Source organism: Plasmopara halstedii (genome assembly GCF_900000015.1).
Source record: "Plasmopara halstedii genome assembly, contig: Scaffold_1594, whole genome shotgun sequence".
Classification (NCBI taxonomy): domain Eukaryota; phylum Oomycota; class Peronosporomycetes; order Peronosporales; family Peronosporaceae; genus Plasmopara; species Plasmopara halstedii.
In genome coordinates, this window is record NW_020188505.1 from 23,941 (window position 1) to 39,564 (window position 15,624).

Below are 15,624 nucleotides of genomic sequence, written 5' to 3' on the forward strand. Positions count from 1 at the left end.
CGCTCTCAGTGCACTTGATCCAGCAGATATACATTATCGCTCACTTATTAGAGTGATTGACAATTCTATCACTACAGTACGCAAATTTGGCGGGATGCTCTGATAATACCCAGGGACTGCCTAACGCACCAGCGTAATTTAGTTGACCAAAAAACACTAATTTAGGCTGCATTGCACCTACGAGAAAGCCTATAACGACGGTGTATTCACCCGAAACTGTGCAAAGTACGGGAAATTGAATGTGTTTACCCACATTTAACGCTTGCAAGCATTGCTCGAATGTATGCAATAAAAAAATGTTCGTAAATCTGAATAAGTGTTTTTGGCGCTGGCGAGATCACATTTTTTGAATTGCTTCATTTAGAAGAAAAGCTCGCTGGCAATTCCGGAAAATATCAAGCCATCTAAGATCAGCCAAGTAACACTGTCGTAAAGTGGCTTCAAAAGTAGCATATCACTTGCACTAATTTGGTGCAAATTGTGTTAAAACGGCACGACTCTCGCCAATCTGTTTAAAGTGAATGTCTATTCATGCTGGAATGTGGTAAAGGAACGGTTATCATGATTTTGAGCGACAGTCTAGTGTATGCCTCGATTTTGACCTATCTGGCTGAGCATCAGCGACTTCATGCCGTCTGTGTCATTTCATTCCTGACCTATGAATGGGCTGTGTTTTACTTCATTCGGATACCAATGGGCGCGGACTCGTCCATTGTAGTTGACGTTAACCCCCCAAAGCGACATGAATGAACTCCTTAATTCATGACAAGATGCTATTTGCAATGAAGTATATTCTTGTGTACCTGCTCTGCCTTAAATCATCTGTGGTCTATACTGACCCTACGTTGTTGTGCGCCATCGCATCGTTGTCGCATCTCTCACATCCCCATCGCCGGTTTGGCCTTCGAGGTAACGTATACGCTGGGTCGGCTTCCCGTCGTTACGGATGCGCTTTTGTGTTGCTTTGACTGTGAGGCTTTGTATGTTACAGTGGAGATGTCGCCAATTGATGAGACGATACTTAAAGCGCACAATTGAAGGCAACATGTGTCAAGCGACCTATTAGAAGACAAGGTGCCTTACAATTCAGATGCGATCTTCTCGAAAAAAATGATCGAGCCTTCTTGTTAGCGCTAGCTTCATTACAGCACTGCCGTACTAGACACTCAACGCGTTATGGCACCTGCCTCAAGTTCAGATTACTGTACGAAAACTGATATGCCTCCCTTGGGCGGGGGGCGGGATTTGATAGACTGGTGGCTCAACATGATAAGATGGATTCGCGCTTATGTGCGCACATGTGTAATGTGTGAAATGTGTGAAATGTGTCAACTTATAAACTGCACATGTCGGCGCCTTGGCCAGTCTACTTGTTCCGGCATCCTATAAACATAAGCTTCATTTTTGGTCTTATGAAAAAACGTCCGGTCAAGACGGCATTTTGATCTATTGTGCCGTCGGAACTCTAGCTGCTTTATTTGATGAGTATACAGCGAAGCTGTCCCTCGACTCCGCCACGCAGTAAACGCGTTCTATCCGGCTATATCTTTGCAGATAGCCATCGGTCGACATTTCCAGTCTGGTACTAGCATCTTGAACAAGATAAGCCAGATCTTTTATGTAAAGCGCGCATATCTATCCTTTACGTTGGCATCCGGTAAGCCGTATTAGCAAAAATAATGGACATGTAATAGGTAATCAAGTGGAACGACTACGATGGTAGAGCAACATCACTCCAATTATTAATTTTGCGCTAAAAATGACGAAACAACAATTTCAAGCCATTTGGCTAACTCTCGTTCCCTTTGACACTCGGACGGGTCTCAGCGGGTGGGTTAACGACACCAATTAGCTTACAAAAAATCAGATGTGCTACATTTTGCAGCAAAAAATTGTCTGAATAAGATTAAGCTTTAGGCGCCAAGTGATCTGCGCAAGTGTTCGTGTCTGTTGCATGACCTGCACCCCACAACGAAATTAGAGGCGAAGTTTAACGCGTAACCAATGATTCAGTTTATCAATTTAATCTCGCCCGTCTGAAGCTAAAGAGCCGCAACGAATTTTGCAGACTCAGTCACATCTTAATTATGGATATATCTCATCAAAAGTGACGTATCCTACCTTCCGCATAAACAAAGACGAAATGAGCGTCCAAACGTCGCTCCGCGAGCGCTCTCTGCCCCCCACGGCACCACGCACTATGGATTCTCTCAGCTGGCAAAAGTGCCGGCGTTTATCACACTCGATTTCACACACTGGTTGTATAAGGTTCGCCGTTTCGCCTGTTATATACCTATACACACCAGCTTCAGTGAAACAGCCGCCATCCTGGAGCGTCATAAAAGGCTTATCTTTGTGAAGTACGAAGTACAACGTAAACGTCAGGGTGCATACTTATCACCTCAACTTGTTACTGCCAACCCACAGCACATCATCGTGGATCTGCTGGTATGACTACTAGACAAGTCTTGAGCTTGGGAAGAAGAAGGTCTGTACTTGCTTGTGGGAAGCGGGCTGCGCTGAAGAATTCTGTCCGTTCTTTCGAGGAAGTAAAGACACGATTGCCCAGGCGCCGTCACCCCTAACGGCTACGCGCGTCTTTTGTCCGTTTTTCGAGGAGGTAAAGACAGAAGACACGCTTAATCGTTAAAATTGACGACGCCTTGGCAATCTTGCCGATCGGGACATCAAAATCGCACTAATTTGAAAGTGGGCATCTCATCCAGTTCACCAGATACTGAATAAAGTCCTGTCTATATCATATGGAGGTGAGTCGCTTTTGTTCGTCAAATAGCACCGACTGGAGTTGATTCTCAATTGTGTGGCTCTTTTGAGTTGTGGTGGCATTCTGACTCTCTACTCAAGTCTTGACGTGCATCCGATATTGACATTGGCCAACGCAAACTGAGCTTGTGGGGCTATCGTATCATGGTGTACGCACTCTTCACATTATTTGAAAGCGATTAACAAAAATCATGGTACTAATGAGGACAATTAGTCTCGGTGGGTCCTGTGGTTTGTCAGTCTCACACCAGTACAAATGGGTTTACCAATGATTTGTATACTTAAATTAGCTGAAAATTTGGCTTTTCAAAAAATGTCACTGTCAGTGATTGGCCTTTAGGGTATTATGATAAGTTCCCAAATACTTACATAAACTGTTCGTCTACACTGTGCATATTTTATAATCAAATTATTAAAATAACATATTAATATATATGTATAATCTCCTCAAAATTTTGTCTCTAGCCAGAAAAGAACTTATTAACCAATCAAAATGTTCATTGAAATCATAATTTTTATAGCTCGATCAAAGCAATGGTACCTTGTTATCTTGTCTTGTCGGCGTGTCTTGTTAACACACTTCTTTTCTTTCATTGCTATGTGAATTCAGATCTTCTACTCGTTTTTCAAGACACTTGTCGGCAAAGAGGTTGCCGTTGAGCTAAAGAACGACGTGGCGCTCATGGGCGTCCTGGACTCGGTCGACCAATATCTGAATATTAAGCTGCTTAATGTATCGGTCGTGGAAAGTGACAAGTTCCCACAATTGGTACATATAATCAATTACGTTGATGTGCTTTGGTGCTAACAATCGATTTATATGGTTCAGATGAATATGAAAAACTGTTTTATTCGTGGAAGCTCCATCCGCTACGTTCAAATTCCTGCGGGGGAAGTAGATACTGAGTTGTTGCAAGACGCTGCGCGTCGAGAAGCGACGGCTAACAAGCAGACCTAAGGACAACGCAGATGATAGTTATGTTATCAAAAGTAATATATCAGCCGTCAAAGGTTGCTTCATTTAAGTGACTGTAAAGTTTGGAACAAGTCCAGGCTGATATTCATTCAATTTTCAAGACAAGTACGGTGCGTACCCATACTATCCTAGAGTAAGATCTCGAACCGACTTTTCAGTATGGATACATTAGTCAAGCAGAATTCCAGTGCATGAAATGATAGCGCATGGTGATGCCAACGTCGCAATTGCAAACATTGGCACTCAACATGTAAAGATGCTGATGAGCTGGGAATGACATCAAAAGATCGCACACAAAATAAAGCAGCTTGGCTCAGACATTTGTTCTCTTCAGATAATGCTACTTTTAGCATGAATGGACAAAAAAGAAGGTCATCAATAGAAATTAAGCTTTCATACATTGAATACCCTCTAATTTTCATATTAGATATTTGATAATGTGTTGTGAGATGTACTGATTTTGCAAATTATTCTGATCATATGAGAGAGAATAAATAGCAATTTGGCTAAATTGTGCCTTACTACGACAACCGCAAGTAATATTAGAATCCTTTGAAAAACTTGATTCAATTACAGGAGCTCCCGCTCTCCTTGGGAAGAGAAACGGGTTGAACTTGAACGCGCGTCGCAGAAACAGTCGTGTGACTGTTTTCAACCACTCATCTTTCAGTCTTAAAAATAACATTAACCATACAGTGGTAGACGTGCATGATCATTTGCTCAGTATGCGATTAGACATTCAGCACGGAAGCTGAACACCCAACTGCAATTTTCCTCCTTCCAGATTCAATACCAGTAGCCCCCACTCGTTCATTTCTCAACTTCCTTCCGGCTAAACACGTTTCACTTGAAAATGGCTGAAATTAACCTTGCTACTAAGAAACCGACGCTCGAAGTAACTGGTAATGTCGTTTGTGGGAAAGCTGAAGAAGAGTTTCGCAATTACAAGGATTCGGATCGACACGCTCTTGTCGCTCGCCACTATGGCCTCATGCGTATGAATCAAACCGTGGCTTTTCAGGAAAAGATGCAAGCCAAGTATGGCTCCTTTTCCAACGCTAAGATGACTGTGTGGGAGGCTTTTGAAGCACTGAAGGGATACGTCGACTCGTCTGACCCGGATTCGTCATTGCCCAATCTTGAGCACATGCTTCAGACTGCTGAAGGAATTCGTGCTGCTGGGCATCCTGATTGGTTCCAGCTTGTTGGTCTGCTGCATGACATGGGCAAGATTCAGTACCTTTGGGGCCACTGTGAAGATGGGCAAGAGGGTACTGCGGACGGAGATCAATGGGCACTAGGTGGTGACACGTGGGTTGTCGGCTGTAAGATTCCCGACACGGTTGTCTTTCCTGAGTACAACTCTTCTAACCCAGACATGGCCGACGCGCGCTACAATACTGAGTATGGTATGTATGAGGCTCATTGTGGCTTTAAGAACCTCAAGTTTGCTTGGGGCCACGATGAATACCTCTACCAGATGCTCAAGTTTAACAAGACTACCATTCCAGAAGAAGGTCTTGCTATGATTCGCTACCATTCTTGCTACCCGTGGCACAATAAGAACGAGTACAAGCACTTTATGAATGAGGAAGATGAGGAGTTGCTAGATTGGGTGCTTGAATTTAACAAGTTCGACCTATACACTAAGGCAGATGTGCGTCCGAACGTCGAGAAGCTATGGCCATACTATCAAGCGATTATTGATAAGTATCTTCCGGGTAAGCTGTCATGGTGAATTAGCTTCCAACGCTTGTGCAACGGTAATTCTGTCATAATGGGTTTAACCTAGTAATTTTTTCAAGTGTCGATCTTATAATGGATGAGCTTAGTGCATGTATACTTAAACAGAAATTGTATGGATCGCAATGCAAAGTATAAATTTTTCAACGGCAGTAGATAAGAAGTATCTATTTTATTACGAAGCTTTTTGCATATTGTTTATTTTGTGGTAAAGTATTGTGCAACAATATTGTAAGACATAATACCAAGCTACAATGGAACGAGGAAAATGAGACATGTATCTACGAAGTTTTCGATTCCTTATCCGGACATTAACTCGACGAGTCCATTTAGAACATTACAATATATTCACCTTCAATAATACCTTCTATAGAGGCTTTTTCATATTGTTATTGCATTAAATGTCTTAAGCGCTCCTTAATTACACACAATGTATTGTCAATACTATCACTTTTCTACTCATTACTCCTTGGTGCGTTCATGTAAAGCTCATAAAGGTCGGCACGTCTACGCAAATGTTCTTGCATAGGGCCTAGCAAACGCTTAAAAGTGGCTCGATCCAGCACTAGCAACTTTGTCTTGCGCATTGCTGTGACGGTTGCTTGGCGTACAACATCATGAATAAGCGCAAGCTCACCAAAAAAGTCGCCAGCTCCTAGTCTTGCTGATACCTCCTCTCCTCCACGGGTGCACTTGATCTCCCCGTCTGCAATGATATAAAAGTCGTCACCTCGTGTGCCTTCCTCAAGAATAACATCTCCGGTCTCCACAAACTGAATACGTAAGGCATCAGCCACTGTCATCTTCTCATAGTTTGAGAGTGTTGACAGAATGGGTACCTGACCAAGAAAATCCAGAGAAAGTGCTCGCTGCTGCATAGTTGTGGTCATAAGCACTCGCTTAAACGTTACTCGGTCCAGCGACCAGCACTCTACTGGAGTCTTTGTACGCACTGTGGCGGCTCGTGGAGAGTCGTACAGCAATGCTAGCTCACCGAAGTAATTACGTGCGGACGTGACACTCACTTCTCCGACAACTTGGCCATTCACCAGTACTTCACATACTCCACTTTCAACAATAAAAAACCTGTCGCCACCAATGTCGCCCTGAGTCACTATATTCACACCAGCGTTCACGACAACGTATTTCATAGCATCGACTAACACCTGTAGTGTGTCTTCGGGGATATTAGCAAATAGCAAGTTGCGTCGCACAGAGAGACGAATGGACTCAGCGTCTTGAGAGCTTTTAGGATAAACGGGCGGTACCCATTGCTCATTGGGAAGAGAGACAAAAGAAGACACTACAGAGCGGCGGTGTGTTCTGACCGCACCCATACGAGCTGTAATGGCATTTATATCGACATATTCCTCAGCATCACTGTCACTAACGGCCTCCTCCTCAGTCTCATCCTCTTCCGACTCCAAATACTTCGAGTCTGTCTTGTCACGCTTCTTTTCAGCCGTAACGTCATCACGCTCGGCCATATCCCTAGCCTTACTATCGCAGTCTTTAGCACGCATCGATTAAAAGTGGGGCTATGTAGTTGATGAGGGAAGCTCGAATGACCTCGACACAGTCGCGACGCTTTGTGCTTATTCTTCCTGCTTGTCACAGTGACTTCAATCGTGGTATACAAAAACAAAGTGTTTAGCTGGGTAAGATTGCGACGCTTCGCTGGCCAATCATCGATCGCTAAAGGATTGGATAATTGAAGGACGGTTGTCGTACCGCTCTGGGTTCTGATGTCAGCCCATTTCTGGAAAGGTGCGTATGCTGTGTGGTCGAACTGTCCACAATTTAAATGCGGGGACGAATAGACCTGTCTGCTCTAGCCTGGTCGATGGTGACTTGCCTCACGATGTATCATTATATCATCTTTGTTAAATTTTATTCCTTTATGCTAATGTAAAATAGGGGGTGATTCTATTTCTGATCTCTTTATGGCTGACTCGCAGGAATAGCTGACGAAAATGCTTACGTTGTGAAAGTTTCTATTGCATTAGAAAGGGCTTTTACCAACTGAAAGTCTTTACAATACGCTTTTAGATAAAGAACCTAACATCACCAGTAACTTGTACATAAAGCTGAGCATAGGTGAATAATTACGTGCACAATGTGCGTTAGTGTAAACCTTGTTTGAGCCAACGTTTCAGCTTACGTGGGTCACCTTCCATCAACGGCGTTTTAAGCCTGGCACCAATCTCTGGCATGATGCTTACAGGAACAGTTGGATAAAAAGTTTTATATAGTAGCGGATCGACAGATTGTCCACTTTACAAGTGACTATAAGCTCGAGAAATTCGATTACTGCGATGTTTACAGTTCCGAGTGCTCCTCGGTGTGGCAAAATGTCGTGCTGGCAGTCAAGAAATATTTAAAGATAATTTATGTCAAGGAATTTTGCTGACATTGATAATCATATCAAGTAGAATATTTCGGCTGCTCGCTTGTAATTTTTAGTTTACGAAACCTTTGAGGTACTAAATATGTTCTTTCGTGACAAACCATGTCAGGCAGAATTCGATCTATTTGCCGTCCATGTTGCCGCTAGTAATTTTATTTTGTTACGCAGTGGAGATTTCAATGATTATGGTGTGTCAAACATGCTGTAAATTAGATTACCAGAATTTGTAGCTGAAAAAGAGGAACATTCTAAAAACGGGAGGATGGATGTTGATCAAGGATCTATTCGACAAAATGTCACAGATTTTGTTGGTCATGGGCTAGTGCATGAGCTAAAGTACCAAGACCGTTTGTCACTTAACGTTTAGGCAAGTTTGAGATACATAATTTAGGCGCTGACAAGAATGATGAGAGGGTCGATGAAATGAGGTCGTCGACTGTCAATAGTGCTACGATTTGTAGTAGTAGTTTATTAAATCAGGATTGTGTTGACTCACGTTCCGTCATCCGACGCATGCAAACATTCTGAATGGTGAAGGCAGTACCATTTCCGAAGCGGTCACTCTTATGCAAAGAGCGTATACCAAGTGGCTTTTGACGGACAAACGACATGAGCACATTTCTATGGAAAAACTATTATCATTTAATTATTTGATTAGCGGCGCTGAAAGCATAGCAAAAAGCCTCTTAGATTTGGAAGAGGTTGTCTTGTTATCATAAAATACACTCTGTGAGAAGGAAAGATTTTGCAATTTTAGAGGAGGCAGGGCACTTGAGATCAGTGTAGCACTTGCGACCTATTGAATATTGTCCATTGGCGAATAAAATTGACTGCTTATCGATGAAATGGGAAAGCTCTAAAAGTAGTCCAGACTGATAGAAAGATATACTTCCCTACAAATCAACAAATAACATTGTAGAGGATGACAACTACTAGGTGTGATTTTTAGAATTTGTCGGGTCTTATTTCGTGGCTGCAAGAATAGACAATACTTCTCCAACAAGCTATACTTCGAGTTCTGACCCTTGTCGATTTGAAGCGCGCATTGATATGTAAGGCGAACCAATCTTGCTTCGGGTTTCGCATTCACCATGAAAGATGCTGTCGCGTTTGATATCTTGTTAACTTTGTGCGATCGATTTTAAAAACGATGCATCATCAATGCAGGCCTTCAGACAGGTACGCCTGTATGAGTTCCCGTTATTGCCATCAAGAACCGGATAAGCGGGTGTCAAGCCGTCATTACCATACATCTTCAGCGAATTTTTAGATTTCTAGTATTCAGTGTGCCGCATGAAACAAGACCCGAAGAATGTACCGCAGAATAACGTGTGGACCCCGTGCCAATCGACAGCATTTTACGGCCAACATTACAGCATATATAGCATGTCCAAAGGTTTCATAAATATCGAGTCGCACGCAATTGAGGCAGTGTACGAACGCATCTTCGCAACTTAAGAAAGCAGCAGGAGCGCTCAGTTTCTCAGAGTGGTGTACGCTGTTTGACGATACACCAATTCATAGTTCACGAGTGTATCTTGCAGCAGCGAGGTTGCCTCGTATATGTGATCGTTGCCCATCTTCAACGTCTCGAACATGACCGAAATGCTTTTTAAACACTATTTTTCACTTTCAGCTCTGGCACACGATATTTGATCAATACAGCCAGACCAACTGTAGAGGGCGAACATGTCACAATAGCGATGGCTACACTCGTGTACGATCAGATTGTATAGCAATGTTTGGATATGTCCAAAGGGACAATAGCCTTGGTGCAACATGCACGAATGCCCTTCTGATGCGGCTCGAGTGTTTAGCAATTAAAACGAATGCACACCTATTTCTGAGCTGGTACCAGATCCGCACTACGATTTATGTGTGGTTTGGTGGAGGCATTTGTTGGTTCGATTACCCTACTACGTCAAACTGACATTTGTTATCCAAACGGATCCAAAAGTTCAAATTATATTGCTGTTGCTTCCTTATTCCAGTCTCACACAAACCATCAGTGGCTGTTGACATCTTTATCTTTGTGGAGACTTCTATTTTTACATCAAAAGATTTTTGATGTGGTTTTAAGTATCACCTTTCGAGCGTCATGGAGATGGATGAAATCAGAATTTTAGATGTACGGCGAGCCTTGATGACAAAATTGCCACAATTTCTTGAGAGACAGCGGCAACTGCTTGCCAAAGTGGCGATTGAATCTTTGCTTTGGCGGTCTAACTTTTCTCTGAGATGTACCGACGAGTTCTAATAATTTCTGTTGAACAATATCTACATTTTGTTAACGTGACAGCTATCTCCAGGCTTCATGCCCTCGAAAATGTTCCAATGTTTCAAGTAGGGGGAAATACATCAGCGTGGATTTCACTCGACCAATTAACAAAATCAATTCGAAAAATGTAAAATCACGCAGAGAAAAAGCACATTCTACTCTACTCTGTCGGGTGCCACAACGCTTTCAAGTCGGCGAGTGCTTTCTCGATGTCTTCGGCAAATTTATCCGAGCTAGTAGACGGACACGATTTCTTGCTAGAAATGTGAAAGCCGAGCATGTATTCACCTGCGACCATATAGCTCACACCGTAGCCATCTTCCGCGACAGGACCAAAACCACCACCTGGGCAACGTGCATCTTCAATTGAATACTGAGTACCATTTAGTGCTTTTTCGACAAGGCGCCAATTGTCTGTCTGCTGCTGAGGCTGCTGACTTGTCGAGAGACGCCATGGACGACCTAGTGCATTATTTAAAAATGGCGATTCAATACCAAATCCCACCGACACACAATAAAGTGTAAACAAGTGACGGTCAATGCCTTTGCCGCTCATAGCGTTCCGGTAGCTTTCTTGATGCACATCACAGGCTTGCTGAAGAAGCCTTAGCTTCTCGGCATCTGACACGTTCGGGTCCACCATTCCATGCACAAACGCCTTGGACTCATCCGTCACTGGTCGTACTGTCTCTGTACGACCATCACGGTACAGACGAGTCATACTGGACTCGTACGTCTGTGTAATTGTACCCGAGTTACGGTAGTAAGCGAGTTGTAGGGCCATCTGGATGAAAGCGTCGGGACTTACACGAAATTTTTTAATCAATCCTTTGCCATAATTTGTGTGAGAAATGACCTTTAAATCAAAGTCGCTGATAGCTTCTTTAGCTTCTTCAAGAGACTTCAGTACAGCACTGTGAAGGCCTGTTGAAAAGTCCCAAGTGAGCACTCGGCAAGGAGGCAAGTTTGACACACGCTCGCGTTCTGATAGGACAGAAGCATCTCCATTGTCATCGTAAGGCATTGTATAGCACTGCTTAGTATACACTTGCTCCCACACATGCGCCATCACAGGAGCATCCGCCCAAGCGTGTTCCGCATTAAATCCGGCCACACTGTTTTTGTAAATGACCAGATTAAACGACTTATCAAACCACCGGTTACCGCCATTGCCATGAATCAAATTCTTGCCCATTGACGTCCAGTCTTTGGCTACATCGTCTTGAAGCACAACAACAAAAATCGCTGACTCGATCATCTCCAGCGAGCGCTTGTTTACGCCACCAGAAAAGAATTGCTCACGATTTTTGGCCCACTCAATACGTCCAACAGCAGTTAATGCAGCCAAGTGTTCTTCCGATTTCGACGGAGGATCCATCGCCAAGGCAGTCGATTCAATCCACTCAAACTGTCGCTGGATTTCAAATTTAGTTAACAGTTTACCGTATTGCCCTTTCTCAAACAGCGGCATCTTGAACACGTGACCGTGGCAAAATACAGCAATGTGCTTCGACTTATGATGATACAATTTTAACGAATCCGTCTCTCGGCCTGGAATACGAGTACACGAGAAGATGCGCTGATATTGACTCATACAAAGTGGTACAATGCCTCTAATCAGCAACGGAGCAAGCTGTTCTCGGTCGAGGTCTTGTTTGAATAAAAGAAACTCGTGTACCAAAGTGGCAGCCAGAGCAAGCGGCTTTTTTGTCAGGCTGAAATTCAGATTGGATCCAGGCAGCGCGTAATAATTGCTATTTATCATAAGCGACGAGCGGCCTTTAAGGTACACATACTTCTCCCACCAATCCGTCACGTAGTTGGAAGACCACCAACTCTTGAGGTACAGATAAAACTGAAGCTTCGGACCTTCCTTGCGTACGAACTCGTTCGCCATTTGCACTACTTCCTCGTACTCATCTGGTGCCAACAAAGGATGTACAGACTTAAGGTATCGCTGGATTGTGTCTTTAAGTGGGGGTAACGGCAGTCGCGGCAGTGCGTCCTGAAACGAGTACGTAAGCGGGTTTCGGCCGCCAAATATCTTTAATAAGGCAGCCCAAGCCATTACAGTGCGACTCTTTTGCCGTGGAGCAAGGTACAACCAACCTCTGTAACTTAAAAGTAATCGCAAGAACAGTCTTTGGACTGCCATTAGCAGTAACAGACCGAGAAATGCGGTCCATGCTGCCAAGTATGCCACATAAATTGACTTAGGAAGTAAATACCAAAACGGCACGAGAAAGTTACCAACATGCCAAACGACTTGCGAAACGGGTCCACTACGCCACCACGATTCTGTTGGAGACGCCACAACAATCACCGAAATGACGACAACTGTCAGAATGACAGCATAAGGAGGTGCAGGGTACACGCCACGCTTCACCGCGCGTTGAAGGTGAAAAAACTCACGGACGACGCTGCGTCGAATTTCGTGGGGTGGAGGAATAACAAATGACACACGGATGCCATCTTCTGAGTACAGCAGCTCGACACCACGCTTGTGCTCATCAAAGACACCAATGGCTTGATGTGCTTCAGCCATGGTGAATCCTTAGTATGGTAATTGGGTGCACGTCAGGATGCGGAACGAAAATTGACGTTCACTTTAGAAAGGAGAAAAAAACTCAAGAATGATGGTAAAGCCGTTTCGTGCAACGACGGACACATTTTAGTTGAGTAACAGCTATATAACCAATCAGACGAAGTTTCAAGAGGAAAAGTGGCCAATGGCGGTGATTTTGCTGCCAGGGTATTGAAGATTGCGTGAAGCGTAAAAGTGACACCGTCGACTATGATTTAAATACCCATCAAAAAATATAAAAATCAAATACTAATTTTGACGATAATAAAGACACTTTCAATGTATCGCTGGCATAGAAATATTACCAAAATAGAAGAGTAATAAAGTTTAAAGTTCACGACGAAAACTTGTGCATGCAAAAGTTGGAGAAGCTCATTGTGATATATGGTACAACTCTCCCTGTACTCCAAAACGCACCCCAGACCATTTCAGAATGCGTCTTACTCGGTGGGATCTTATCATTCTATGTTGAGTGCTCAAAGCTTTCAAAACAATTTTATGCAGTCAACTTTTGCCTCTATGCCCCTATTGTGTGTCGCCTCACCGCATACATATAAAGTGATCTGCTGTAAGGATTTGCGGCTTACGACATAGTGTTTAGTAATATAACTCACAGGTTATAAACTGCGTGATCTATCGTGGCGCCTTGCCGCATTCGTCAGAGTATAGAGCTAACATTGGTGTTATTCAACACCAGAGATGCAGCTTCCACTTTTCCACCGTTTCTCACTAAGCGTAGACCCTGCTTACCGCAGCTCTTCTACCTAAATTTCTAGGTAAATTCTGATTTCCCGACCCTTTTTTCGTTTCTTTGAGAATCCCGTCTGGATCTCAACGAGACCAAAATTGGCGCCAAACCTGGCAGAATGCTGTACCGCGAGCCGAATTATATCGGCCTATGGACGCTGTCTCCAAGAAGGCTGGAGCTGCCTTGCTGGATCCTGCTCGTGATGCCCGTAACAAGCGATGTGCCGCTCTCGCAGGCGTTCCACAATAAGTTTCACCCGAGTTGTGTCACCCGATGTGGATCCCAGCCCACGTTTTCTGATATTAATTTGGCTTTTCTCGGCTCATCGACACAATCACCTTTGTGGTTAAAGAGTCTTGATCACTTGCGTGACTCCAAAGCTATCCGCCACGCTGGTATCAGCTTTGTTTGGACACAGGGAGGTGTGTACCAAATTGAGGGGCAAATTAGTGACCATTTGTTGGCGCAAATTCATAGTCCAGACGTACTCAAATTCCCCCACTGGTACTTTGTGTATCTTCAACGTCAACGAATGAAGTTTCCGATGGACTCATTTACGATGGTATGCCCAAAAGGCACACCATCGGTGTACTTACACTGGCTAACGTTGTAGAAGGCTTCGCTCTCGCAGCCGTCGAGTTTACTTTTACCAGAAAACGCCACCGGCTTCGATTATGCTTTATAAGCGTATTCCGATTCGCCAGATCCAGTGTACTGGACAAAGCTACTCGGTGGTTCATCACAGAAACCGAGCGTTTAATAGCGTCATCCCACGCTTTATCAAGGAAATACGTGAAAAAGGTAAGCCGACCCGACAGTCTAAGCCGACCCGACAGTCTAAGCCAGCCCCATCAGGCTTAAAGGCGGACGATACATCCAGTATCCCGCCTGCTTTTGACGACCAAAGCAACACCAGTAACCGTTCTGCCATGGTCGACGACTCTGGGTCGGACAGTGGGCCACATAGTGGGGGATATTCCGACCCGGACACCAATCAACGTACCATGATGGACGGTATTGAAGCCGCAGTTGTGGCCCGACCCAAACTGGTTTGGCCTCATGGGAAAATACCCAAACATCCAGTCGGCTTCATTCAATCCACCGATTTTTCGCCGGCTCGTATTACTGAAGGCAAAGAGAATGATGTTTAGTGCCGCCGCGGACCAAGCGGTCGATCTACGACGCTTTTCTCCTTTTCAAAAGAAATATCCTTTAATTTCCTTAATCAGTACTTATGAGTGATTGATAGAAGGTTTGAATGGATCTATTCCGCCAGAACAAAATGTCATACTGCGGGACAGATCGACTGAGCCACCTCAGTCTATGGCTTCATTTATGGCGCTTACTGAAGTAAGTGAGGCTGTATTTAATGGTGCAGTCTACCGAGGTAATATTGAGCAGATCTGCAAAGTCATTGAATAATTTTTGGACACTTTTACCCAAATGAGTGATCCAGGCATTTTGTTGTCGACGGTTCAAGCTCAAACTAGTCGTTACCGGGTCTTGCTTGATCCCAGCATGAAGGGAAATTTCACCACCTCCGCGCCAAGGCTTTTGGGCACGCCATACTTCGGGATCTAAGCACTTGTACCTATTTGCTAACCGACGGTCTTTACTCTATACCTCAACCAGTCCGACTATGACTTTCATACCGTACTAGGGCAACTGTGCCCGGAACAATTCCGAAACTGGCTTAATTTACGACTGACCGAGGCGCAAATTATTGCACCTAGTATCTATCTGGACCCACTCAAATTAAGTGCCGTCCTTGGGGGGCAGCATCGGCACTGTCACACCCGATGGGGCTACTCTGGGATGATTTGACTCTGGCTGTCATCATCTCGTCGCCCTTAATGGTGCTCATTCTGGCTGGACCTCTCCCCACTGCCTTTCGCGAGGCATTTGAAGATCTACGAGAGCAGAGCACTAAGGTGGCCACTTTAGTTTCCACTCATCTCTGATGTGCAGCGGGCCCTACGGGGTTACTCGTTAAACACGAATGAGTTAAATAACGTCACACAACACAACTTGAATTTTTCTCTCACAATTTGAGACGACCCAGAACCAAATGATACTAATCAACCATTTAGAGTTATCGAGATAA

The 15,624-nt window shown here is 44.1% G+C and overlaps 6 protein-coding genes across 6 annotated transcripts; 4 read left to right on the plus strand and 2 right to left on the minus strand.

Annotated features, from left to right (window-relative positions):
• Positions 1 to 3,466: 3,466 nt before the first annotated feature.
• On the plus strand, positions 3,467 to 4,037 carry PHALS_01783 (u6 snrna-associated sm-like protein lsm2; the record flags this gene model as incomplete). The annotated part of the gene is made up of 4 exons (XM_024716242.1): positions 3,467 to 3,553; positions 3,614 to 3,690; positions 3,822 to 3,870; positions 3,933 to 4,037. The coding sequence occupies 4 exons, from the start codon at positions 3,467 to 3,469 to the stop codon at positions 4,035 to 4,037; spliced, it is 318 nt and encodes a 105-aa protein (XP_024581860.1).
• A 576-nt stretch (positions 4,038 to 4,613) lies between these two features.
• On the plus strand, positions 4,614 to 5,498 carry PHALS_01784 (inositol oxygenase; the record flags this gene model as incomplete). The annotated part of the gene is made up of 1 exon (XM_024716243.1): positions 4,614 to 5,498. One exon carries the CDS (start codon positions 4,614 to 4,616, stop codon positions 5,496 to 5,498), a length of 885 nt encoding a protein of 294 aa, XP_024581861.1.
• Positions 5,499 to 5,958: 460 nt separating this feature from the next.
• Positions 5,959 to 7,026, minus strand: PHALS_01785 (camp-dependent protein kinase regulatory subunit; the record flags this gene model as incomplete). The annotated part of the gene is made up of 2 exons (XM_024716244.1): positions 5,959 to 6,276; positions 6,343 to 7,026. 2 exons carry the CDS (start codon positions 7,024 to 7,026, stop codon positions 5,959 to 5,961), a joined length of 1,002 nt encoding a protein of 333 aa, XP_024581862.1.
• Positions 7,027 to 8,702: 1,676 nt separating this feature from the next.
• On the plus strand, positions 8,703 to 10,347 carry PHALS_14816 (uncharacterized protein). Its single transcript, XM_036407081.1, has one exon. The coding sequence runs from the start codon at positions 9,785 to 9,787 to the stop codon at positions 10,034 to 10,036; it is 252 nt and encodes an 83-aa protein (XP_036263341.1). The 5' UTR covers positions 8,703 to 9,784; the 3' UTR covers positions 10,037 to 10,347.
• Position 10,348: 1 nt separating this feature from the next.
• PHALS_01786 (choline carnitine o) lies at positions 10,349 to 12,733 on the minus strand (the record flags this gene model as incomplete). Its single annotated transcript, XM_024716247.1, has 2 exons — positions 10,349 to 12,375; positions 12,439 to 12,733. The coding sequence occupies 2 exons, from the start codon at positions 12,731 to 12,733 to the stop codon at positions 10,349 to 10,351; spliced, it is 2,322 nt and encodes a 773-aa protein (XP_024581864.1).
• Positions 12,734 to 13,722: 989 nt separating this feature from the next.
• Positions 13,723 to 14,671, plus strand: PHALS_01787 (uncharacterized protein; the record flags this gene model as incomplete). The annotated part of the gene is made up of 2 exons (XM_024716248.1): positions 13,723 to 14,082; positions 14,174 to 14,671. The coding sequence occupies 2 exons, from the start codon at positions 13,723 to 13,725 to the stop codon at positions 14,669 to 14,671; spliced, it is 858 nt and encodes a 285-aa protein (XP_024581865.1).
• Between the last annotated feature and the right edge of the window lie 953 nt (positions 14,672 to 15,624).